Genomic DNA, 27,494 nt, shown 5'->3' on the forward strand with positions numbered 1-27,494 from the left:
ATCCCCTGCTTGCTGCTATTTCATTATTCATGAGACAAAACCAACCCAGAAATTCCAGGCCTAACACAAAGCTGGGTATTAAGGCTGGCAGTGTATTTCCCATCAGGTAAGATGCTGATTGCTTTTGCTTCCTATCTGCCCTCACTCTTCCAGAGGAGCCAGGATCCCTCATCATCCAGGCTGGCTTTAACCACTGTGGAAGGCTCTGTGCACACCAAGGGAAAGGATTTGACAGCTACCAGGATGCACCAGAGGCAACTCCACTCTACACCCTCCAAGCAGCAGCATATACTCAGTGGCTGAGACTCATTTCAGAAAACACTGAATGTGCCACAGCAGTTTCTTTTCCCCCATCTTCCTGATATCCTGAACATCAGGTATCCTTCCCAATGGACCAGAACATTCTCACCTTTTCTGAATATGTCACTGCTGGTTATCCTCCAAGATCATCAGGGGTGGGGACAGAGGAGAAGTTACCTTTGAACTGCCTGATCATGTTCTGGTGCTTCTCAATGGCCTCCTGCAGGATCACCTCTGGCTGGTCCATCTTCCAGCGCCACTCGGTGCCCACAGGGTTCGTGTGGTGTCTGAGGGAAGAGGGGACAGGCAGTCACTGTCACCTGGAACCCACCTGGAGAACTCATCTGCCACCTGAGGACTTTGGCATCAACAACATTCAAAGCAACAAAAGATCCTCAGCAACCTCCTGCTGCTGCCCCAACCTTTGGGTATCACCTCTGAATACCACTCTCACACCCCTCTCCTTCCAGGTTCTGGTCTCCCAGAAGGAAGAATGGCCTTGTGGATAATATAAATTTTATACACTTATTTTCAAGCACAGGTGAAAGGTTTCCAAGCTAAAATAATGTCTGCAAAAACCTCTGTAAAGAAAGGGAAACTGGTTCTGCCTCTTCTTCTGCCCACAGCTGCACAAAGCTCTGGAGAAGGGAGGTCCCAAGCCATTTTTAGTTCCATTTCAAAGGTATCAAGGACCCCACTGAGCACAGGATTTGTTTATACCCCAATGCTTGTGTGGTGCTCTGGTACCAGGACAGATAAGGGTAGGCTCCTCCAACCTTCCTGAAAAAGGAAGCCTGCACTGTACCAGAGATACATTCCTGGGGAATCTGGGTCATCACCCAGATTTTAATCTCCCTGAGCCAAGCATATTGCAGGGGCAAAATCTCAGATCTTCCATCTGAGGAACAGCTGGGTCACACTGGAGTGGAAAGCCAACCTTGCCTGGAAAGAATCACTGTCACCATATTTTGTTTTCTTGGAAAACAGCAAAAGCCAACCCAGGCAAATCCACCAAAGCACGTGGAAGACCCATGGAGTTCCTTCCCATTTCTTACTTTATCAGCATGAAAGAATCATCCAGCCCTTAAAGACCACTTTAAGGAAGTCAATGAAATTCTGTGTTTTCACCTCTTTGGTCTCTCTCTCCATCTTTTCCTGCTTTTTCCCAAAACATGTTATCCAAGTCCCTTCAGTTTTTCCCTGTCATTTCCCCTGCAGCCCACAGAGTTGATTAAGAGCAGCACATTGTCCAGGGTCTTTCACAAAAGTTCCTGGATTAACTCACCTCTGGACAGGAAATCAAGGCCAAGCAAAATACACTCCTGACACTCCCAGGTGACCTCAGCTTCCTGTACCCTTCTCCACCATCCCTGGGGACACCTGAGAGATTACAGCTGCATTCAGCCTTCCAGCTCCAGGGGATTAGGACAAGACTCCCAGCATTTCACTGAGGGAGATGGGACAGGGATGCCAGGATGAGGAAGCTGGTCCAGTCATCACCAATTGCTCCCAATGACCTCTGGACAAGGGGGAAGGGATTCAAACCATAAGAAAGTAGGCCTGGATAGCAGGAAAAAACTCCTCCCTGTGAGGGTGGGCAGGCCCTGGCACAGGGTGCCCAGAGCAGCTGTGGCTGCCCCTGGATCCCTGGCAGTGCCCTAGGGCAGGTTGGACATTGGGGCTTGGAGCAGCCTGGGACAGTGGAAGGTGTCCCTGCCATGGATGGGGTGACACTGAATGGGCTTTAAGGTTCCTTCCAGCCCAAACCATCTGGTATTCTGGGATTCTCCAAGTGAGAAATACCTGCAACTGCATCCTCTGACAGTGCTAAAAAACAAACTCCAAATCCAGGCTCAATAAAATCAACCTTTTGGCCCAAACATGTCTTCATCCACTTCAAGAGCAAAATTCAAACACTGCTCTCAGACTCGCCACCTCAAGGATCCTTTAAGCCAAAACAGCTTTTTGAATTTCCCCTTTATTTCCCCATCTGGCAAAATGGGAAGTTTTCTGAATGTCAGCTATAAAAGGCATTTATAAAACCTTTCCATGTTTAACTGCAAAACTTGTACCTTGTATATTTAATAGGGCCAGCTGGCAGGAAGTCAATAGGCTCTGGGTGCACCCTGGACAGCTATTAGTGTCCAACAGGCCCTGCATTTTAAACATATCCCACTGTTTAATAAACACACCAAGTCAAGTCTACAGAGCTGCTTATTTGGCAAAAAGGATGTTCTCTGCCAGGAGGAGGATAAAGTAGTAATGCCTTGGGCTCAGGAGATTGTTTCCCAGTCCCCAGCACAGACAGAATTTCAGTCACCTTCCCATTGCCCCCAGGCTCTGTAACCTCCCATCATCCACCTCACTGGCTGCACCAGTACTGAGCAGGCATTGTGTCAGAGATTCCCTCCTTCTTCTCAAAATAACACAAGTAAAATGGAATCTCACCCAAACCCACACACAGCAGAAAACCTTGATTTTAGCACAGATTCCAAGTGTGAAACAGGTTTGGTTTGCTCTTTCAGATACCTCAGTGCCACAACACCACAGAGTGCAGGGAACATGATGGGAAGCTCCTGCTGGCTCCCCTGGAATCTCCCCAGCCACCCAGCCTGCTCTCATCCAGCTTCCCCTGCAGTCTCAGCACACCTCTGATCCCCCACGAGCATGGGACAGCATTCCCAGTGTCCCTGGCAGGTCCTGGGAGCCCTGTCAAGGTGCAGCTTCCCTGGGGCTGTGATCTGCCTCCTCAATCCCTTTGGGGGCTATTTTAATAAATTAGCTTTTGCTTTATACATTCTGTAAATGAGTATTAAGAGCTTTGAGGGCAGATGCAGCTCAGGGATAAAATGTAATTTACTGCAGGCATCGACTGACCCAGGATGATACCTGGTGGGGAGCAGGAAGGTGAGGAAGTGCTAGTGCCAGCCACATGAGAGGACAGAGCACACCATTCCTAGGGAGGGCAGGAGCAGAATAAAAATAACAAGAGTTCAAGAAACAGTCTAAGTGAACGCTGAGAGCCAGCAGGGAAGTCCCAAAGGAGAAGAGCTTAAAGGGAAAGAACTTCAGGAGACCTGGCAGTTTTGGAAGCCCTATTAAGGCAGAAGTGCAAACTGCAGCAATAAAAAGCAAAGACAGAACAAGAAAATCAATCTGCTCTTCTGCAGCCTCCTGAGCCTCCAGCTGCAAACAAAAGGAGGAGCACAAAAACACAGGGGCATCAGCAGAAAGGGGAAGGCAAAACATCAGCCATGATCAGGAAAGGACACAAAAAGAGATCCCAAGGATTCTCCCTAGAATGATGGGCGGAGAAAGAGCGAGACTACAAGAAAAGCTTGGCCAATGCACAAGCCAACCATGTTTAATGTTCCTGCTGGTACAAAATGAAACCTGTCTGTACCTTTTCTGCACCTCCTGAGAGCAGCAGGAGGAGCCCAGACTGGGCTGGGCAGAGACCAGGACCAAGATACAGAATCAAATGAAATGTTTTCCCTAGGATGGGTAAAGCCACCCTGGACCAGGCTGGATAAACTGGCTAACAGGATCAGAGGGTGCCAGGGCTGGCTTAGACTGGATATTAAGGGAAATTTCTTAATGGAAATGGTTGTCAGAGGGCAGTGGTGGAAAGGTTTAAAAGCCCTGTGGATGTGGCACCTGAGGATAGGGTCTGGTGGCCTTGGCAGTGCTGAGGGAACATCTGGACTCAAGGCTCTTAGAGGGCTTTTCCAACCAAAATAGTTCTGTGATTCTCTTCCAACTGAAGCCTTAAAGATGGAAGATGCCCCATGCTGAAAAGCTCATCCCAACTCTGAGATGCTCCCTTTTAAAAGAGCAGAATCTCCTGAAAGGCAGGTGATGCTCAGTGTCCTGTGCCTGTGTCCACCCATCCCACCCCATCCCATCCCTGAACCCTCCTCAGCACAGCTTCCCAGACTATTCCAAAACTCACTTGGATGTCGAAAGTACAAATTCACTTTCAAAGCCCCCAGTCGCTGCCCCGCATCAGTGACTGCTGGACCTGGTACCATCCCCTGCAGGGACACCCAAGGTCCAGTGTGGACATTTCACAGCCCATAACCTGTTTATATTCACTACTGAGGCCATAAATTTGGGAGTTGATTGTAACAAGTCCCAGGACATTCAAGAAGTCCAAGTCCAGAAGAACACCAAGTGCTATAAAATGAAAATCAGAGATTTCAACCCACACATGAACATTTTCTCTTAGAAATGACATCCTCAGATGATAGAGCTGTCAGAGAAGCACATGAAGGCAGCAAGACTATTTTTACCACTTTTTTTACCAGGGGCATGAACTGGGCACATTGTCAGATATGCTGTCCCTCCCCCATTTATTTGGTTATTTTGAGAGCTCCTGGCAGACCCAGGCAGGCCCAAAACTCAACAAACCAGTGAATAATCCAATGTGAGGGATGAACCTTGGTCACAACAGATCCCTGCTAGAAACAAAACCATAACAAAACTGAAACCCTGGGATAAAAGAGCAGCAGCTGAGCAGAACAAAGACTGGTGGCTGGGCATGCACACAGACTGAGCTTTCAGGTTCAGCTTCCAGGTATTCCAAACCTGCAGTGTCTACTCCTTGATATCAATACTCCCCACTTCCCTGAGGAATTTACCCTCTGTAATCAATTTAGTTACTGAGGAGAAGCTTTTGTTTTCATTTGTTTTTGGTTTCTTCTTAATTTTTTAAAGAACTTAAATATGTCTCCTATTTTTTAATTTTTAATCTCTGTATTTTGCAGGGTTTACTGTGATGCCTAGCTTTTGGCCACCCACTGATTTTGTGTCTGAACACAACTTCAGTTGCTATCTACAAGCAAAACCTGAAACCTCCAAGCACAGGTATAAACATTTAGGTTAAAGCAGAAAAAATAAGAGCCAATTTCTTCACAGGATATTTCACTCTGTCTGGTTTGCCTCCTCCTCAGATGCAAAAGTAATAAACCCTATTAATTTAAATCTTATTTAGCTGCTGCATCTCTTCACAATAATTGATTGGGCTTTGGACACTGAGCCAAAAACCCTCATCAAATCAGGTTCTGCCTGGTGCCTGTGCCACAGGGAGGTGTCACAGAGCTCCGAACCCACACTTGCTCTAATTGATTAAAAGATTTGGTCACTTGCACATTTCCATTTAGGCAATTAAGCTAAAGAGACACAGCCTCAGTGAGAACAGCTGGGAGCAGAGATGGAGAGTGGCAGATTTCCTTGGAGGACAGGATTATGACAGGGGATGTTGCAGTAATCCAGGTGTGGGGTGTCTCCCTCAATGCTCTTGATGGAACAGCCTCAGTGCTGCCACTGAGGGGGGACACTGCACAATCCATCTTGGAGAATCATGGAATATCTGGAGCTGGAAGGACCCACGGGGATCATCCAGTCCAGCTCCTGGCCCTGCACAGACACCCCAACAATCCCACCCTGGGCATCCCTGGCAGCTCCTGGAGCTCTGGCAGCCTCGGGGCCGTGCCCATTCCTTGGGGAGCCTGGGCAGTGCCCAGCACCCTCTGGGGGAAGAACCTTTCCTTAAAATCCAAACTAAACCTGCTCTGGCACAGCTCCAGCTGTTCCCATCTTCCAGTCTGCTTTTCCTGTCCCCACAAAAAAAAACTGCCACATAATCCAGCACACTCAACCTCTCTGAAGGGGACAGGCAGGGAAGCATGAGCCAGTGAGGGGGCCCTGGCAGCTGTGACAGCTCCCAGGGACAAGGGGCACAAGGAGAGCATCCAGTGCAGAGTGAAGCCATATCTCTGACAAAATCTCATCATTTTCTGAGGGTATTTGGATACTGGCTCCACCCATGAGCTCTAGTGGAGGTGCCCTGCCCACAGCAGTTGGACATTATGCCCTTCAAGGCTCCAACCCAAACCAGTCTGTGATTCCATGATTACTGGTTTCGGGCCAAAATGTGTCAGTCAGGACCAGCCAACTCCAGTGACATCTGGTTCCCAGGGAAAGCAGCTGAACTGCAGCATTCTTGCCAAAGTGAGGAAGACAAAATAAACAGGCTCCTTGGCCTTTCCTTCAGCCACCTGGGGAGAGCTCAGTGGTTGTGCAGTTGGAAACACTGGCAGAACCTACAAATGTCCAAATCCTGAAAGAAGAGATCAAGAAGAAAGAATCCCAGTAGCCTTATCTGCAAGGCAGTGTGCAGAGCTGCATGAGGAGCACAGCACAAAACCTGCATGAAAAACATTCTGCCAGCAGCAGATGAAAACTAGGATTTCACATGTCTGCTGCAGCACAGATGGCACCTGCTGCTCAGGAGCTGCCTTGTTTATCCTGCCCAGCCACCAGGGCCATGCCTCCAGGGCAGTTCCACTTCAGCCTCACACGCTGAACAACCTGCAAGATGTGGGGGATAAAACAAGAAGTACAGATAGGTCTGACTGCAGGGTTTGGGAGCTGGGCTGGCACAGGATCAGCAGGGATTGGGTGTGGCAAGGAGGGAGGAAAGAACCCTCTCACAGCCACATGAAGGCTGCAGCAGCCCAGGCACAGGAGCTGGAAAAGTCATAAAAAACCCCCTTTTTTCAGCAGCAGTTCTGGTTTAAGTCAAGCTTGTGGTCTTGGGATGAGCCTCAAACTGAGCCTTACATCTTCCAACTTAAACTTTCCCGTTTCCAGGGGAGGCCTGAAGACAGCCAGCTGCATTCCATATGGGAGAGTCCAACACCTGCCACCCATCTCACCCAGAGCAGGGAAATAAATGAATCAATGCTAAAACCTCTGAACTTAGTGCCCTGGGAAGCTGTTTCCTTGCATTCAGGTTGTAGCCATCAGGAAAATCAGCACTGCAGCACTCGTTGTTATCAGGCTGCTGCTGCCAGATCCCTCTGAAGTGACAGCGTGATGACTTAGAGACACAGAGAACAGTGCCACCTTCTCTGGGTCTCTACATTAATGGAGTGATTTATCAATTATTAATAAATCTGTACTATCTCATTTATCAGTTTCTGCACTCTCCAGTTCACACTTGCTGGACTTCCCTGATTCAGCCTATTCCATATCCAGGCTGCTGCCAAAAAATCCTGAATGAGGGCATTTAGAAGAGAAACTGGGAAACGCTCTGTGGAGCAATGCTGGGAACAAAGCCCCTCATCCTGACCACGTTCTTGTCTGTTCTTTAGGATGTACCTCGTGTGTGGGAACAGAGTATGAAGCACAGGCAGGGCAATGTCCCTCCCAGCACAGTGTCACTGCAGGACTCCATGCACTCCATGTTCTCCACATCTGTGGAAAACATACATGAATAGAAGGTTTTCCTTCCCAGCCACTGCCCTGCTCTGAAGTAAAGCAAAAGCTGCACATTAAAGGTGCCATTTGCGGCTTTCTTCCCAGCCAGGGAATGAAGAAAGCCCATCCAGAGCACCAAAGAACATTTTGGAATAGACTCCCAAATGCAAACTGCACAGGATGCCCAGTGTCCAGTGGGCATATTTAATAAATTAGGGCAGTCCTTTAAATGCTCCCATGAAACATCTGCATTATTAAAACCCAAGGACTATGAAAGACAGAAATGGGCATTCAGAAGAATTTGTCTGGTTTAGCATGGAAATATCACACACTCCCAGAATGGTTTGGGTGGGAAGGGACCTTCAAGCCCATGTCATTCCACCTCCTGCCATGGCAGGGACACCTTCCACTGGCTCAGGCTGCTCAGGGAATACTCACTGGGATGCTGGACCACCATCCTGCAGGCTGGGGGATGGAATGGGTGTTATTGGAAGCCTGGAGTAAGGTGTAAGTCACAGAGGAGGTACAGCTCCCATGGGATGATTTAGCAGGGCAGAAAACAAAAGAGCTCAAAGTGCAACCTCCCTGTCCTCCCACTCCAGGTGTTCTCACATCACTGCTGGCATTTCTGCTGAGCCTCAGCCTCTCTTCCCAGTCCCACCCTGCACTCCCCCAGCCTGGCACAGACCTCCCTTGTAAGCCCAGGCAGGAGGGAGTGAGTAGTGCTAGAGCAGCTCAGATCCAGCACAGCTCCTTTCCTTCAGGAATTCACCACAAAATCAATCCTTTGCAGAAAGGGGATACTTCCCTGACCAATGGGAAGTCGTTGAGTTGAGGACTGGTTGTCCAGCCTGGAGAAAAGGAGGCCTGGGGGGACCTTGTGGTTCTGCACAACTCCCTGACAGGAGGGGACAGCCGGGGGGGATTTGGGATCTGCTCCAGGAACAGGGACAGGAGGAGAGGGAACGGCCTCAGGCTGGGCCAGGGGAAGCTCAGGGTGGACATCAGGAGGAATTTCCCCATGGGAAGCATTGTCAAGGATTGGAAGGGGCTGCCCAGGGAGGCTTGGAGTGCCCATCCCTGGAGGTGCTCAGGTAAGGGCTGGATGTGGCACTCAGTGCTCTGGGCTAGTGACAAGCTGGACATCAGGCACAGCTTGGATTGGATGATCCTAGATGGCTCTTCCTGCCTCAGTGATTCTGGGATTTATCAGCTGCTGTTTTAGGAAGGCAACAGTTACTGAGTGATCACTTTTCACTTGTTTAGAGCACTAGAATTGCTAGGGGTGGGTGAAGGTACTTTAAATATGGAAAATGGTCCAATTTCCAAAGACACTGCCATGGCTCAGCACCTCAGAGGGTTCACACAACACATCCAGCCCACACTCCCCAGACAGCTGGCTGTGTCCCACAGAGCCTCCACCCTGGCAAAGCCCACGGGTGCCTTACCTCCAGCAGAAGACACACTTGTTGGCACAGGCCAGGCTGGGGGTGGCCTCCATGCAGCGGTGGCTCTCAATGCCATAGAAGGTGTGCTTGTAGCAGCCCCCGCGGCCCCGCAGCATTGACTGAGGGCAGGGAAACAGCAGAGTTAAAAACCCATCTGGGGCCCTACTGAGGGCAGGGGAACACACACACACACACACACACACACACACACCAGGAGAGTTAAAACTCCTCATCTGGAGCCAAACTGAGTGCACAGCCATGGAGCTGCTCCCTTCATCCACTTGTGACTTCAGTTCCACATCCAGCAATGCCCTGACCAATGCCCCCTGCTCTGAGAAATTTCTAGCTCCCTATAAAATGTGACTCTTTACATGCACCCTTGCAGCCATACTGCATTTAGGAGGTCAAACTCATCCCTGTGTTAGAGTAAGAACTTTAAGCTACTCAGTCCCTTCTCTGGCAGACCCCAGCACAACAATTTGCTCTCCTGAGTCTTTCAGACTCAGCCCATGAAGAGCAGGTGAAGCCTCTTGAGCTGCAGGAAGTGTTCCTGGAAAAGCTCACTCAGGAGCTATAAGGATCCATTTCAAGGCTGTCCTACTGAATACTCCATTATTTTCATTTATCTCACAGGGTATTTCTTGCAGCACTAAATTAAATAAATGCCCTGACCTTATAAAACCTCATTCACAGCTGGCAGTGGCTCCAGCAGGATGCTGCACTTCCCAGCACAGCCACAGAAGCTTTCCTGACAGGATTCAACTCCTATTTATCATGCAGGCTGCTTGCAGAAAAGGCTGTCTTCCATTAGTTTAGTTAAATAATAGTAAATGAGAAAGAAACTAATACTCTCAAGAGAAAATGTGAAATATAACACAGCACCTTTTAATCTGCCTTCCTCTTCCTGGAGAGTCCTGGCGATCCAGCAGAAAGGAGCAGCAGGGAAAAATCTACAGCTAATCCCTAACTGGCTGTACAGGTGGAATATTAAATGACATGGAAAATGTTGTTGATTCTACCCATTCTTCAAATGACAGAGACTTCAGGAGATTCACAAATTCAAGAGAGCAAGTTATATTTGGCTTTTCCTAAGGCAAACAAACATATTCTTCCTAAAACATACAGGCTTTCTTTTTTTCCCCTGGAATTTGACAGAACCAAATCTTTTCCATCTGAGATACCACTATGAAACTATACTTAACACTGGTCCTGCCAGCCCTGTTCCTGCCTTCCTCTTTCCACAACAGCTCCTGAAGACTCTCACACACTGGTGTGAATCTGAGGCAAAGCCACTGCCTGGAACCAATTTCAGCTCAATTTATTAGAAGACCTTACATTCAATTCCTGCTTAAGCTAAAAATAGTATGGGCCCATCTAAGCATACAGAGCCGCTATTTACTTTGTGAAATGGCTTTACAGTGCTGCATTAAAGTTTGGGTCTTTCATAAAAATAAGTTCTCTGGCTTTCTCAGTCACAACACTGAAGTTTGGCAAGTTCTTCTTTAAACATTTTGTGATCATGTCTGCCACTAAAAATGAAAGAATGGGTGTAAGAGTGACCAGCAGAGCAGCAGTGGGATCAGTGCATCCCACAGCACAACTGAGAGCCCAGGGTGGGCTCTCTGTCCTGCTCAGGAGAGCAAGGTTCTTGAGGAGACAGCTCACTGACACCAGACACTGCAATAGGAACTTTCTGCAGCCCACCCTGGGATGGCATTCTAAGGGCTCTTTAAAAAATAAACTAAATTAAGCATGCTGCAAAGGAGAGCTCAGACAGCAAATACTGATCACTGCCACAAGACAGGAATCACAGATGTGTTGGCATCTTAACAAGGTGCTGATTCTAGACATTCCCATCCAGGGATGCTCAGGGGTGCAGGATGTTGCAGCACAGTGGATGAAGAAGCAGCTGAGGGAGCTGGGAAAGGGGCTCAGCCTGGAGAAAAGGAGGCTCAGGGGGGACCTTGTGGCTCTGCACAGCTCCCTGACAGGAGGGGACAGCTGGGGGGGATTTGGGATCTGCTCCAGGGAACAGGGACAGGAGGAGAGGGAACGGCCTCAGGCTGGGCCAGGGGAGGCTCAGGGTGGACATTGAGGAAAAGTCCTTCACTGAAGGGATGGTCAGTTCCTGGCACACCAAGGGCAGGGGTGGAGTCCCCATCCCTGGAGGGGCTTAACAGCCCTATGGATGTGGCACTTGGGGACACGGGGCAGTGGTGGCCTTGGTAGTGCTGGGAAAAGGGTTGGACTTGATGATCTCAGAGGGCTTTTCCATCCTTAATAATTCTCTGATCAATGTTGCTCCCCAAATGTACAACATTAGAGACTTGTGAGCTCCAGAGGGACCTGCCAAGGACAGCTGAAACCTGAAGGGGCTGCAGTTTGTTCTCCACAGCTCTGTGCCTCTGCTGGGTATGTTTTTCATTCTGGAAACTGCTTGAAAAGCTATGGAGTGTCAGCTCCTCCAAGAGCCAAGTGCAGGGCTGGGAGGAGGCTGTGTCACACAGGAGTGCTCATACCCACAGGTATTGTACAGAGCCACATCCACACACACCCCACAGAACAGGGAAATTATTAACAACAATGAAATCATTAACGACACCTCCCTGTGGAAATCTGATCTGATAAATGGTGAGAACCAGGGAAGCCCTTACTGTCACAACCCATCCCCAGGACAGGGGGTTCAAACAGCCTCATGTGCCTGCTCAGGTGTGGCAATGGCTGAGTTATCCCTGGTCCACAACCTCACACCAGGGATACAACCTTCCCACTTTTCCCTCACATGGATTTCAGTAGGCAGAAGATTTTTAGCAGACAGCAGAACAACAGGAAAACAAAGGGATTTTCCCAGCTCTGTGCTCAACTGTACTCTCACACTTTGCAGAGGGATTTTAATAGTGGTAAATGCAAGGTTATAGCTTGAAAGATAGAATTTGGGTTTGTAGTAATAATAGTACATTTTAAAATTATATTTCACCAGGAAATTGGAATACCTGAGCAAGTCTCTAGCTTTGTTTTCATTTATGAAATGAGAAAAGGAAACAGAGCATACCTTTGTCCACCGGCAGAGCTTCACCCCAGAATGGCTCCCAATGAGTTTATAACCTGAAAACAAAGCACAATTCATCAAACAATTGACTTTAGCCTGCACGAATTGACACACAAAATATACCAAGTGGTACCCAGAGTGACTGACACCATGGACTCAGTGCTGCTCTTCCCCACTGGCCCCAGGGGGGCACCAGCAGCAATGGCAGTGACACCCCAGGGACCTCAGCCAACTGTAAATGGCTTCTTTTAGTAGGACATGTACTGATATTGCTGAGTCTGTTTCGAATCACGATGCCCAGGGAACTCCTGCATGAACAGAATGGCAGAGCCTGTCTAACCCAGGCTGTGGAACAGCTCACAGAGCCAAGGAGCAGGACAAGGAACCAGGAGCACCTCCCGGGCCCCAGGCCATGACTCCACAACAGCCTCCTACCCAGAACCCAGGATCCCCATCCCAGCCTGCAGGACAGGAGCCAATTCCCAGCGCAGCTGGGAGGACACAGGAAGGGAACACAACCAGGGTCCAGCCTGAGCCCCACCTGAGCTTCACCAGTTCCATCCCCCTGGTTCTGGAGCAGCCACGGTGAGGGAGCTGCTCCTCCACACCCAAAGGAAAGCTGAGCTTAGATGAGCTCCTCATTCCCCAGCCAAGATCAACATAATTCCATTTCAATGGGTCCAGGAGGATTAATTGCACAATGTTCATTAAGCACTAAGTGCTATTATTACCCAAACTACTTGAGTGGGGTTATATTCCTCTTTGAGAAAAGTGCTTAGACACCAATACGTCTGAAGGATTAAAAGCCCCTTCCAAATCAGCATAAAAATAAGAGGGATTTGAGATGCCTCACTGTGTCCCTCACAGTGGTTCATACATCATGGGCCTGGCTGTCCCCAAACTCAGCACCTCTCAGCTGCCTACTGCACCTTCCTGCTGCTCTTATTAATACTTTCAAGAGAAGGGGAAAGAACAGATTTTAGCTATCAAGTCTTCTTCCTGACAACCAGCACAAACTTAACTGGGAAAAAGCTTTCAACTCAGCAAACTGGCCTTCAGTTCCTCCACAGACCAGCAGCACAAATGCCCTGCCCTGCTTGTCTGTCCCTGAGCAGCCCCGGCACAACAAAGCCCCAGCAAGAGCAAGTGCATCCCAAAGTCCCTCACACCTGCAAGGACACCGAGCCAGCCAGGAATCACAGGAGCAGCAGATGCCACACCAGCTGCAGCAGGTAGAAATTAAACTGTCTGCAAACAGACAGGGCTAACAGGGAATCAAACAATACTCTGCTCCTGCCATTCAAGCCCAGCAGGGACCTGCCCGGGCTCCTCTGTCCAATCCATCTGATGGTGTTTGATCCACCTCCTCATACTGAGGAGAATATACAGGCTGAATATACAGGCAGAGTGACTGCTGCTGTAAGAAGGCTGGAGAAGGACTTGGGACAAGGCATGGAAGGACAGGACACAGGCAATGGCTTCTCACTGCCACATGGCAGGGTTAGATGGGATATTGGGAAGGAATTGTTCCTGGGAGGGTGGGCAGGCCCTGGCACAGGGTGCCCAGAGCAGCTGTGGCTGCCCCTGGATCCCTGGCAGTGCCCAAGGCCAGGTTGGACTTTGGGGCTTGGAGCACTCTGGGATAGTGGAAGGTGTCCCTTCCAGCCCAAACCATTCTGGGTTTCTGTGACAGCCCTTCTAAGACAGTCCCCAAAGCCATCTGCAGTCTTGGGGACACCTTTACCTCAGACTGGCTGAGACCCAGAAGATGCTGGTGCAGGTTCCAGGGGCACAGCCACACACACACAGCTGCATGTGGCTGGAACCCAACACCTCCCTACCCTGGCTCTGCTCTGCCTCTTTCTGCAGCTTTTCTCTGCAAACAGCTTGTCCAGCAAGGTCTAATCTCAGCTGAGACTTTCCTGCCCTGCTAAACTGCGTGTCTTTACAGGATTTGTGGATGAGAGCTAAAAAGGTGCTGCATTCCTCCTCCCTCTAATACAGCTGTCCAAGACACACTCTTGCTGCTGCCACCCAGCACAGCCCAAGCTTTATTTTTCCCATTTCTCCAAATCCAGCACCAGCAGTCATATAAGATTATTCTCTCACAGATCACTTGTCAGTAACAGCAACATGGTTGCTTTCAAATGGGTTTTGCAGAAAAATTACATGCCCACTCAGACCTGCTACTGAGTTGTTTGAGGGAAGAGAGGAAGCAGCTGAACTGAGCAAGGTGCCAAGCTCCAGAGCTCCAGCATTCCCTCTTAAGTTCCTTAAATCAACTTCCACTGTGTGGAGCACCCAGAGCTTCCTTTAAAGGCCAAGAAAACTGTACATGTTCAACATCAAAACTGCCTTACAAATGCCAGCCAGCTTTGGGGATGAGAGGGGGATTATTCATCTCTGTCACTGCTGGGAGTCCCAGCTGTGCTGACAGCAGGAAGTAGCAGAGATGCGCAAAACTCCTGCACCGTGTGGGCAACTGGGAGAAGGTGCAGACACACCCAGCACTGGGTGCTGGCCAATGCAAGCTTCTGACACTTGGGAATGAGAGAAAATACCAGAGACCAAGGCTGGACACTTGCTCCACCCCTGCTGCAGATGAGCAGAGAGTCTACAATACTGCAAAGTCTCTCTTCAGCACTGGCCGCACTACTGAGAAGTAGGCAGCAGAGCAGTCTGAGAGAAAGGACAAAAGGTTAAGCAAGAAACTGGGAGTGTCCCAGAATCACAGAACTGTTCTGGCCGAGAAACCCCTCTGAGATCATAGAGCCCAACCATTCCCCAGCACTGAGCCTTGTCCCCAAGTGCCACATGCACAGAGCTGTTAACCACCTCCAGGGGTGGGGACTCCACCCCTGCCCTGGGCAGCTGTGCCAGGGCTGGACACTTTCAGTGAGAGATTTCCCCAGTGACCACCCTGAGCCTCCCCGGCCCAGCCTGAGGCCGTTCCCTCTCCTCCTGTCCCTGTTCCTGGAGCACAGCCCGACCCCCCCCGGCTGTCCCCTCCTGTCAGGGAGTTGTGCAGAGCCACAAGGTCCCCCCTGAGCCTCCTTTTCTCCAGGCTGAGCCCCTTCCTCACTCCCTCAGCTGCTCCTGGGGCTCCAGCCCCTTCCCAGCTCTGTTCCCTTCCCTGGACATGCTCCAGCCCCTCAATGTCCTCTCTGTAGTGAGGGCCCAAATCTGACCCCAGGATTGGGGTGTGACCTCAGCAGTGCCAGCACAAGGGGACAGGCACACCCTTACCACAAAGTTTCAAATTAAACATGTGAAAAACTGTGATCAAAGCCAGCCTGAAGATCTCCAGCCCTGTTCCCACATTGCAGCTCCTGCTGAGCCTCCCTTCTGGAAGCTCAAGCCAGCTTCACTCTTCCATCAGCTTCGCCACAACATCCCTGTGGCTCTGCCAAGGCCAACAGTGCTTGAATCCAATCCTCCTGATGGCCCCAAGTCTGGAGCTGTGGGTACCAGGACTCCCTGTGAACACATTCCCCCCTTGCTCTGGAGGGCTGTGACTCGTGACCAATAACTCTAAGTGGATATTTGGATACAGCACTTTCCAAACAATCCAGTGGTTGATGGACCTGCTGCTCTCCATGCCTGTGTACCTTCAGACACTAAAGATGAACAAACCGATCTATTTATTATTTCCACAGTCTAATATGCAAAGGATTCCTTCAATTATAAGCAGGCTCACAGTAATCAGCTCAGCTCCCAACTAAAGGACAAGAACATCTCAGCTGAAGGCTGGGTAGGAGTTGATCCTGCTCTAGATGATAAATTTTAGATGACCTAGAGGCTTGCCAAACTTCACTGAAATTAAGTGTCACTTTTACAGACATGAATTAAGCTTTTAAACAATCTTTGGGGTGAAATGAGTGTTATCAGGCAGTAACACCAGGCTGAGGAACATGTGGTGATTGCTCACCCTGACAGGCCAACTGCAGTTTAATAGAGCACAGAGGGACATGGAGCTGGAGAGATGGCCAAAGTCACAGCTCCTGATTGCTCCAGAGGCTGGGGCAGGACTGTGCTCAGCTCATTGGAACCACATTGCAGCATTTCCACTCCATCCTGGAAATAAGAGTTTAACAGTCCTTTCTCTGAAACTCAAAGAACTCATGGAGGGACTCAGGTGAGCTCTCAGCACTGAGCCAGGACACGGCTGTCTGTATTCCCAAAGCACATTCCAGTATCCAGGTGCTCTGGGTGTGGTTTGCCAGACACACATCCAGTCTTTCCAATATCCTGGAAATGGATTAATTATGTCCATAACTGAGCAATTTGGTTATTTTTTGAGAGCAGAGCAGATCAGATGAGATGAATTTCTATAAGCACAAATGTCCCTATCAGGACCCATGTCACACCACCTGCACTCTCTGTACAACCCTAGCAGCCACGCTGAGTGGCCTTCAGGGATTGCAGACTATCCCCAGGTGGCAAAATATCCAGAAAAAAATGCACAGACACTGAATCCCTGAGGTTAGGAAAAACCTCCAAGGTCATTGAGCCCAAGCTGTGCCTGATCCTCACCTTGTGCTCAGCCCAGAGCACTGAGTGCCAAATTCAGCCCTTCCAGGGATCACTTCCAGGGATGGGCAGTCCAAACATCCCTGGGCAACCCCTGCCAAGGCCTGACCACCCTTTCCATGGGGAAATTCCTCCTGGTGTCCACTCTGAGCCTCCCCTGCCCAGCCTGAGGCCGTTCCCTCTCCTCCTGTCCCTGTTCCTGGAGCAGATCCCAAATCCCCCCCGGCTGTCCCCTCCTGTCAGGGAGTTGTGCAGAGCCACAAGGTCCCCCCTGAGCCTCCTTTTCTCCAGGCTGAGCCCCTTCCCCAGCTCCCTCAGCTGCTCCTGGGGCTCCAGCCCCTTCCCAGCCCTGTTCACTTCCCTGGACACACTCCAGCCCCTCAGGGTCTGTCTTGTCCTGAGGAGCCCACGACTGACCCCAGGACTGAAAGTGCCCCAGCAGTGCCAGAACAGAGGACAATCCCTGTCTGGTTGACACTTCCCAGTTCACATCTCTGCACCACCAAAAGTTTGCTTTGACCCAAAATCCCAAAGCAAAAGATTCAATACCAAAAGAAAGAAGATCTGTGGTACAAAAAGCTCCAAAAACCACAAGGAAAAGACTGAACCATCCTTCTCCAGGAGTGCAGGCACTGGGAGCTGGGGAAAGCTACTCCGAGGCCTCCTTGTGCCTCCCAACCTCTGCTGGCTGTCAGAGAGCTGCCTTGAGAGGAGCAAAACACAGTTGACACCTCTGCCTGGTCTATCCAGCGCTCTCCTGCAATAAAATCACTGCTTTGAGGCAGGGATTTTCTGTTAGAGCTGCAGCTCAGGGCAGTCCCACACTTGCAGAAGGATTACAGGGGAAAAATTCCCAATTTCCTGCAGTTCTGGAGTGGACTTTAACAGGGCCAGGGCTGAAGGTCAGTGACACAGCAGGATCCATCCCCACCACCTGGAAGGACCATTTTCCTCATTGAAACATAACTGCTGTGCCTGAGTCACCACCCAAAAGACAAAGAATATTTGAAAATGAGTAATAATAGTAATAATGACAACAACAAGAAGAAATGCCTCTGGTGAGGCACCTATTCAGATTATATCAGTATTTTATACAAATCTAGAAAGAAGAGGACTCTAGGAAGTGGAATTTTTCAGATTGCCCAAGCATGACAAGAGACACCTCCAGGTTTATTCCTAGAACTGCTCAACCTTAAAGAAATTCTTACCAGGTCCACCAAGACTTATTTTAGATTGTGTCTTTGTTTGAAAAAAGGCTCGTAAAAAGTACAAAAGGCTTGTGATTTGGGAAGGATTTCTCCCATGAACTGAAAGCAGAGGTGGGACAGAAGCAGGGACTGCAGGACTGTCCCTTGTGAGCACAAACCCTGTCCCTCCCAAAGGGATGGGAAGTTTGGCCTCTCAGCTGCCTCAGATCCCTCTCATTGTAGACAACACATCTTGAACACTTTTAAGACACAGTAAAAGCCTCCTGGGGGCAGTGAAAAGGACTCAGCTGCTCCACAGGCAACCTGGAGCCAACCTAGAGCCAGGAAAATGAGACTGGCAAAGTTCATGGGTGGGAATGCCAGGAGCTACCACAAATATCAGCCTCCACAGCTGATCATAAGAGACTCCAAGGATTCTCAAAGCCTGGCTTTTCCCTTCGACCCAGATGTCTCTTTTCATCCAAGAGCACCTTTCTTTCTGGAGCATAGCAATACAAAACCTGCCACAGCCAAAAGCATAACTTCCTGTCAAATGATGCCTTTGCCAGGAACAGCCTTGGAGACCAGTGATACTCTCACCTGTATAAACACCAGAGAAAATGCTGGCCCCTTTGCCCAAAAGCATCACCAAGCCTGAGCATCCCAAAAAGGGATCATGGACTGATTTGGGTTGGAAGGGACCTCAAAGATCAACCAACCCCACTGGTGATCCAGCCATTCCCATGGGGAATGGTTCCCTACTGCCAGAGGGCAGGGATGGATGGGATATTGGGAAGGAATTGTTCCCTGTGAGGGTGGGCAGGCCCTGGCACAGGGTGCCCAGAGCAGCTGTGGCTGCCCCTGGATCCCTGGCAGTGCCCAAGGCCAGGTTGGACTTTGGGGCTTGGAGCACTCTGGGATAGTGGAAGGTGTCCCTGCCCATGGCAGGAGTGGGATGAGATGAGCTTTAAGGTCCTTTCCAACCAAAACCAGTCTGGATTCTGCAATCCTTTATTCACAGAAAAACTCAAGAAATCTGCAAACACTTGGCATTTTTAAGAGCTGTACCTCAGGGTCAGCTTTGGCTGAAGTCTAGAATGGGAGGTTCCACCTGCACAAGTCTCCTCCCGAAGCACCCAGAACAAACTCAAAAGGTAACAGATAGAACTGCTGCTATGAGCTGCATCTCTTTTCTGTTCTGTTTTCCTGAGACACTTTTCAGTCATTCAGGGCACATTCCCTTCTCCACATTTCCATGTGTCTGAACTGTCCCCTTGTGTAGGGTGAGTCTCACATTATGAATAAAGGACAGCAAATTTTATCCTTGCCTGAACATATCCTGTACTTTGTTCCAGCCTAGACTTAATTTCAAAGCCCAGTACTCTCCAAAGTCCTGCCAAAACCTAAAACAAACCAAAAAAAACCGCACTTGAAATAAATATGTGTTTATTTTTATTTTCCTCTGTTATACATGGGTTTATTCTACCAGCTCTAGTAACACACGAGAGAAGAATCAGCCCCCCCAAACATGATTTTCCCATCTCCTCTGCTCCTGTTCAGGTGGCACAGCTGTGCCAGCACATCAGAATTGCAGTCAGCTCTCCACCAGCTCCTGGCAGCTCTCACACAGTGGGGTTTAAGCCTCTTCTGCTGCCTGGACTCCTTCCTGTTACCTGTGTGTTTGCCTTTTACTTACAGAGTTTTCCTAAGGAATTGCTCAAGTCTTCTCTGTGCCTGGGTTTGGTCACTGCAATTATTCTGCTCACCACGAGTAGTTTGTCAGTTAGCAAAGTAATTTTTAATCTGCCCACAGCCAGTATTTGATTTCTGTGGCACATTCTAGGGACTGCACCCATGTCACCAATCCCGGAGCCAGCTGTGAGCTGCTAGTGCCACCTGGAGTTAAACAGCCTGTCCCAAAGCTTGCCAGATCCCAAAGCCTGGAGCACAGAGCCCGCAAAGCACTCAGCCAGCTGCACCAGGTCTGTGCCATGGCTTGGGATCCCATTTCTATATGCTGGATGCTCCAAAGGCTCAGCACAGAGAGCCAGCCTGAGCTGGGCGTAAGAGCTGCAGGCATTGGGAACCTCAGCCCAAAAAGGGACAGCAAAAGCCACCGAAGTTTTTAAAAACCTCAACTCCAGGTGGGTGAGCACTCAAAAAGCCCAGTCTTTGGTATTTTCCTGAAGTCAGCCTCTTGCCTGCCCTCCCCTGCTAAAAGCCACAGCTTTAGCTGCAGCACAAAGTCAGAGCACAATAATTTAAATAGCTGAAGAAACTATTTCAGATAAGAGCAGTCTCTTAATGCACCACTTGTCTTTGGAGACAAGTAAAATAGAGGTGTCCTGGGCACCCTGGGGCTAAATTGTAGCCTTCCTTAAAAGTAAGGACAGAACCAACTGGACTGCAGCAAAACTGTCCTTATTGGACAGAATAATTTAGCCAATGTCAGCAGGTTCAGCCTTTGGCATCATTAACCCATTCCCACTGTGCAGCCAGGCAGGGAGAGCAGGGATTTGTTTGGTCCTGTTACAGCAAGAGAGAGCAAGGCAAAGAGCATGGCAGAAACACTGTGAGCAGCTTCAGAAATCCTGGAATCATGGAATGGTCTGACCTGAAGGACCTAAAGCCCATCCAGTCCCATCCTTGCCATGGGCAGGGACACTTTCTACTATCCCAGGGTGCCCCAAACCCCATTCAGCCAGGCCTTGGACATTTCCAGAGATCCAGAGGCCTCCCCACCCTCACAAGGAACAATTTCTTCCCAATATCCTATCTCACTCTGCCCTCTGGCAGTAGGAAGCCATTCCCAACTGGAGCCTCCTCAGCAAACACTCAGATCTCAGGGCTGTGGGCTCTCTGTTCCTGCTCCATTCCTGCCTGCCCCGTTGAGGGAAGTACGTCAGAGCAGACCTGGGGCGGTTCAACAACCCCTGTGACATGACAGAGCTGATGGAGGTGGCTGGCACAGACACATCACGTCTGAGCTCCAAATAGCTCACGCAGGCAGTACACAATCCCTCTCCCAGCTGCCAGCATCCAGCAGGACGTGGTTAGACCACGTTAGACCACGTTCAGTTAGACCAGCAGCATCAATAAAACATTTGGCAAATCCAGAAGCAGCTGTGACTAATGATGGCACCAACCCCAGGAGAGCACAAAGTCACGGTCAGTCCCTGCGTCACGAACAGCCTGACTGGAAGGGACCACAAGGGTCATCCACCTCAGCCCCTGCACAGACACCCCAACAATCCTTCCCTGTGCATCCCCGAGAGCTCCTGGAGCTCTGGCAGCCTCAGGGCTGTGCCAAATCCCTGGGGAGCCTGGGCAGTGCCCAGCACCCTCTGGGGGAAGAACCTTTCCCTGATATCCACCCTAAGCCTCCCCTGACACACAGAAGGGTGTTTTGGTTTTTTTGTTTGTTTTACAGAAAAAGAAAAGTCCACTGTGTTTTTCTCCTTTCATCCTTCCTATTGAAAGAGCAGCTTGAGACTCCCTCTAAAGCTCACCAAGGATTTGAATGCACTTCCTGAGAAATCAGGAACACTGGAAAGGCTCACAAGTCCTTCATGCTATACCAAATGCTCCTGGCACCCAGGCCATGCCAAAGCAACTTTCAGCCCAGAAGGGATCAAAAATTTACAAGCAACCCCAAAAAGCAAATGCAAAATTGAGCTGTATTCGCTAAACACCACAGGAGATGTGAACATTTCCTTCAGGCCACCTGAACACACAGGATGACTGAAGCACTACCAGGAGCACTGCAAACCTAACAAACAACCACTGCCAGCCTCTCCCTCCCTGCACTGGGCACTCACCAAAGCCTCAGCTGGTGTTTCAGGCAGGGCTGGGTACTGATTGAAATGGAATTGGAACTGTGTTGTCTCTGGCTGAGACTTTCGAAAGCAGCTCTCGCTGAGTACCTGTTATCAAGGTATGTGCAAGCAGGCAGCTGCAAGGGCCAAAATAAAAACCTTGGCTTAAGCACTTGCTCCCTTTACCTCCGGGAAGGTAAATTGCTTTGAAGGTGAATCCACAGCAAGCATTACCATAGTCTGAGGAGATGCTGCACCAAGGAGAACCTCTGTTATGCAACTGCAGAATCAAAGAACAGCTCTCCCTGAACCACTAATACTCATTTTCCTTCTCTTGGGCTAATTATGCCCTCAGGGATACTCTTGAAAAGACACTGAGCCTACACCCAAAGTAACCGGTTAGCGCAAAATAAATGAGACAATCTTTTGACTACACTGCACTTGTTATTTTAGGGGGAATGATGCTGAGGGAAGAAGGGAATTGTTTTAGTTTTGTAGCCACAAAAGCCTTCCTGGTGCGTTATTTACAGGAAAATGTTATATGACATTAAAAAAAACCAACAGAGGTTCTCTTTTTCACAGCTGAGTGACCACTGAAGAATCTGGTGAGCAACAGAGGAGGGAGAGCTGGGAAAGGCAGCGGGGCTGTAAGGACTCAAGAGTTAGAGTCTTTGAAAGTGCAGATTTATGTACGCAGATCCTACCAGTGGCTCCAATATTGACACTACCATGAGAGCTGCAGGAAAGGAAAAATGTGGACCCACTTACCCAGATAATGAATTCCTGTCCCTGGAGTGTCACAAGGACATCGAAGTTCTCTGGGAAGCCTTCTTTGAGTCAAAAGAATTATGGTAGGAAGGTGACCTGCCCTCCAGCCCTGCTTCATTTTCCAAATGGCCACTTTGTACAAAAGCACAGTTCTATTCACACCCAAACCAGCAGGGAGTGGTGAGACTGAGCCTAGGGGAAATGCTCCAACAACCACACAAAGCACAGGGCCAGCACAAAGCACTGCCCCCATCTCCTGCTTTCTACAGTAGTAACTAATAAAAAGAATAAATAAAAACAAAAGGCTGCCACCTTAAACACAAAACAAAGTAAAATATAAATAAAATGCAGTCAAATACATGACAAACAAATCCAAAGTAGCTGCCACTACACCACAGCCTTCAGGACTGAGGGTGAAAAGTTGGACTGGTCCAAGGCCTGCACTGGTCCCAGCCAGCAGCAGCTCCCTGAGGGCCATGAGGAGAAGGCAAAGTCTCTGCCACTCCTTGCTGAGCCTTTGGGTCAGTCCTCTGACCGCACACTTAAAAGAATGGCTCTTTGCTTCCCAGCTGTGCCAAGGCTGATGCAAACCCAATGACCAAAGCTGGCAGCCACTCCAGGCACTGCAAAGCTCAGGCCAAAGAGCAGACAAGGCCTGGGAGCAGCAGAACTAGGGTGCACAGCTGGACTCACCCAGGATGTGCCAGACTCCAGAGCTCAGCTCTCAGTGACACAGGGACATTCTCAGGAGCTTCAGCAGAGCAGCCCAGGGCAGTGGGGGAATCCCCATCCCTGGAAGTGCTGAATAAACGTGAGGATGTGGCACTTGAGGTCATGGTTTTAACTACTGAACATGGGGATGGTGTTGTGCTGGTGGTTGAACCTGATGATTTTAAAGACCTTTCCCAACCTTAACAATGCCATTCTAACACTGATTTAGCAGCAAACCAAGCACACTCCACTCCAAGAGAGGAAAGAAATCAGACTAAATGCCATTTAGTCTCCATGTGAGCAGCAAAAGGAAGCTCCCATCGGCCTCCTCCTGGCTCTGCCACTCCCAGCTGAGGCTCCTGAACTGCAGGGCTCAGTCTGCCTCTCCTCACGCTGGTCCTCTGTTTTTAAAAAAAATACTCCAGCTGCTCTCATTGGAGAGCTGCTGATCTAAACATCTAGTGGATGGTTAAAATTAGTTTGAACTACTTCCTTTTCTGGAAACAGTGTTTCAGCAACAAATCAGAGTTTGAGATAAAAGCAAAGGACTAAGATGTAAAACACATGCAAAGCTGATCTTTAAACATTCTCTGACAAACCTACAGTGTGGGAGCTGCAGAGAGTGGGACCTTGGCACCTCTCTCAAGCTGCCCCAGCAGGTATATCAAACCCTGGGAGCTCCAGGCACAGCATGAGGAGCCAGCAGTGTACTGGGGGCCAGAAGGGCCACTGGGATCCTGGGGGCATTGGGAAGAGCATTCCCAGCAAGTCAGGGAGTGATCCTGCCCCTCTGCTCAGCCCAGATGAGGCACCTCTGCAGTGCTGTGCCCACTTCTGGGCTCGACAGCTCAAGAAAGACCAGAACCTACTGGAGAGGGTCCAGTGGAGGCCACAAGGATGATTTGGGGTCTGAAGCATCTCCCTGGTCAGGCTGTGGGAGCTGGGCCTGGTCACTCTGAGAAGAGAAGGCTGAGTGAGATCCCATCAATCCATAAAATATCCACAGGTGGTATCAGAGGATGGTGCCAGGCTCTGTTCAGTTACAGGATGAGAAGGAACGGCCATGAACTAAACCACAACAAATTCCACTTCCACATGAGGAAGAACTTCTTCCCTCAGAGTGGCAGAGCTCTGGAACAGCTGCCTAGGGCAGGCCCAGTCTCCCTCTAAGGCCACATCCCAAACCCCCTTGGACACATTCCTGTGCCACCTGCTCTGGGGACCCTGCCTCGGTGCTGTTGGACTGGGTGATCTCCAGAGGCCCCTCCAGCCCTAGCCATTCTGTATGTCCTGCCTTGAGGGCCCAGCACAGCCCCTTTACCACTGCTCTGTTCAAAGCCAGCACCAAGACTCTGAGCTGTGCCCCAGCTGCTCTGGGCAGAGTCTCACCTTGTTTTGTGAGTGCCTCCCTCAGGGCTGGGGTGATCATCTCTCTCCTCTCAGCCTCCTCCTTCCTCCCAGCTCCAGCAGCTCTCTCCTGCAGCTCCTGCTCTCTCTGTTGGAAGACAGGGAATTAATTACAGCCAGTTAGAGGCAGGCATCACCGCCAACACTGGGGCACAGCCACACACCTGCTGGACCAAACTGAACCAAGTGCCACACAGCAATTCCTGCCTCCCTGTAATGCATCTCAGCCCTCCTCCCATCAGTAATTTAGGACAGTAAACTGGAAAAGGAACACCACCCAGCACACCAGATTTGTCCCACTGACACACAGTAAAATGCCCAAGGACATTTTAACAACCAGAGTGCGAAATCTCATCCAAGAGTGACTCCAGGTTTTAAGACCAAAATGTTTCATAAGTGCGCAATAACCAAACCAGTGTGTGCCTGGAGAGCCACTTCAGGCAGAACCACCAGGAGTTCAGAGACCAGAGGAGCCCTGAAGCAGCAGCCACCTGCACCACCAAAATTCAGCCACAGCAAAGGCCTGCAGGAATAGGCTGCTCCTCCTGCCCCACAGCTCCCTCCAGCAGCAGCCCATAGAAGTCTGGCTTCCAGCTGCTTCCACACACAGGTGAGCCCTGGGCAGGAGTTTCAGATATTGGGATAAAGTCACAGGCAGGAGAAGCAAACCCTCGCACATAACAAGTGGTGACTCCCCTGCTGTGTGTCACAGCTGAGACTTTATGTGTATTTATTGTTTCGTGTCTGCACAAAGAAGCATCGAAGTGGAAATAATTGCTTAGATATTTCATGCAACTTGTAATCTGTCAGTCCTTTAGGGCTTTTATTGAAGGAGTTATGGATAAACAAAAAACAAAAACCAGCAGAGGACATTTTGTCTTGACAACACTAAGGCTATTTCACATCCAAGCCTCTTTTGTGCCAAAGCCATGGAAAAGTTAATGGAAATGCTTCCAGTTTGAGTCTCTCCACCAACTGCCAGCATCACTAAGGAAACCAGTGCTCCTGACTCACCAAACTGCTCCTCACAAACAGGGAGAGGAGTCTAACTGCTCCTGCACATAAACAGACTGGTTCTGTACCCGAGCAACAGCTCAGAAAATAAAAGGTGCCTCCAAAAAAAAAATAAAATATTAAAACCCACACACAGAGAGGTTCAAGGATAAAACAGAGCTCCTAATTAACACTTAGAAGGAAACAGGAGAGTAAAGCATTTAGGGACAGAGACTATTACCTTCCCTACTTGTTTTGGATAAAACTGTGCTCACAGTTTCATGGATGTTGCTCAGAAATGTATTTTTCAACAACCAGTACCACAACATGGTCCTTCCTGAAGGAGAAAATTGTATCCACCTTCTGCTTCTTTCCACTCAGCTTCCTGAGCCTTTAGGCAGGACTTCACTGGTTTCTGTAAAACACCAAAACTCCCCCAGAAGCCGACATCTAATAATTAATTGTCATTTAGTGGGTTTTAAAGCTCATTTCTTAAGCCTTGATCTTAATTTATCAGCAAGACTCTTCAACAGTAAAATATTAATATTGCTGGGAAAGCTTCATGCATAAGGAAGAAAGGAGACAATAGACAGAAATTTTGTCTTCCAAGTGTTAAATAAAGACCTTGTCCTGCCACAAACCATCACTTATCCCAGGCCCCAGGCAAGGCCCTACCTTAGCACAGACTGAGGCTTAGGCTAAAGGAAGGCGGCCCTGCCCATGGCAGGGGAGTGGAACCAGAGGAGTTTTAGTCCCTGGTGGGTCCCTTCCCACCCAAATCACTCCCTGATCCTGTGATCTGGGAGCCTCTTGAAGTCCAGGATTTAAACATCGACACCTCCTGGCCTTAGCTCTACCATCTCAGGCCAGGTCAATCCTCCCAGAAGAACTAAATCTCCACTACAGAACACATCCTAAAATTAAAAATGCAGCCATTGATTTAATTACAAATGAGAGACCCCATCCAAGAGAGCCTCCAAACACAGACGAAGTCCTTCTGTATGGAAAACATTTGCATTTCTACCTCCCCATCATGGCAGCACCTGAGGAAAGCAATTCAATAGAACAACATCTAATTCCTTCCTGGCAGGGCAGAAATACAGTTCAATGACCATTTTCCCTCCACAGAGGGGATCACAATTCTCCCTGCCCATATCCTGATGTGAGAACCTGTAAATAAAACCATGCTTTGTTTTTCCCTGCCCTGTAATACCTGACCTGTTCACTTTGGCAGGGGACTGGCTGCACATACTCCTGGTGGGAAATGGAATTCACTGCACAGGGATTTCTACTTATTTGCTTAATAAACTTTCCAGATCTGTTATTCAGGGCTGGAGAGGAGAGAAGAAAGTTAATTTTGCACAGACCAAACTTCTCCAGTTGTGGTGATTTAGTAGAAAGCCCTGCAGTAAATCCAAGGCAAATCACTGTCTTTCCATAACAAATCAAGCAAGCAGTGACAAGAGCCAGCTTTTCAGGCCCTTGAAATACTTCACTGACAAAAACTGGTGGTGCAGCTCACAAAGAAGTGAGCCCAGAGATGAGGAAAACCTCTGGATACACCCCAATTCCTTGGAAGGCTCAGCACAGCTCTGCTGCAGGCTGGAGGAGTTTGGTTCTAAACAAAGACAGATGAACCTCAGGTATGGTCCCCTGCTCTGCAGAAGAGAATGCCTTCCCTTTCCCTCTCACAGAGGCAGCACAACAGGCAGAAGCAGCACATTCCCAAGGCAAGGAAAACACAACTTCCATGGACCAAGAGCCCCTGACACAAGTGAGAGCCTCAGCATTCCCTGCCCAGGATAAATCCCAGTGCCAGTGTTTCAAAGGGCTTCCTCCAAATCTGCCTTTCAAACTCAGCCCCAGCCACCCCCAAAGGTGCCCACCAGGATGTGCTACCACCACTTGTCCTCCTCTCTGAAGTGCTCTCTCCAGGATGTCCAGCTGCCTGACAACTCCATGTGTTTCCCACTTTATCCTTCAAACATTCTTCAAACTGATTGTGCAAGGGGGAGAAAAATAA

The 27,494-nt window shown here is 49.4% G+C and overlaps 1 protein-coding gene across 1 annotated transcript in view; it reads right to left on the reverse strand.

Annotated features, from left to right (window-relative positions):
- Positions 1-27,494, reverse strand: part of LOC134052724 (S-adenosyl-L-methionine-dependent tRNA 4-demethylwyosine synthase TYW1-like) — a 92,272-nt gene that overhangs the window by 50,003 nt on the left and 14,775 nt on the right. Inside the window, exons 8-11 of the mRNA XM_062507354.1 lie at positions 24,461-24,566; positions 12,064-12,116; positions 9,012-9,130; positions 478-587 (exon numbers count right to left, since the gene is read on the reverse strand). Coding sequence (XP_062363338.1) covers positions 478-587; positions 9,012-9,130; positions 12,064-12,116; positions 24,461-24,566 — 388 coding nt within the window. The remainder of the gene's footprint in view (positions 1-477; positions 588-9,011; positions 9,131-12,063; positions 12,117-24,460; positions 24,567-27,494) is intronic.

This window comes from Cinclus cinclus, chromosome 22 (assembly GCF_963662255.1).
Source record: "Cinclus cinclus chromosome 22, bCinCin1.1, whole genome shotgun sequence".
Classification (NCBI taxonomy): Eukaryota; Metazoa; Chordata; class Aves; order Passeriformes; family Cinclidae; genus Cinclus; species Cinclus cinclus.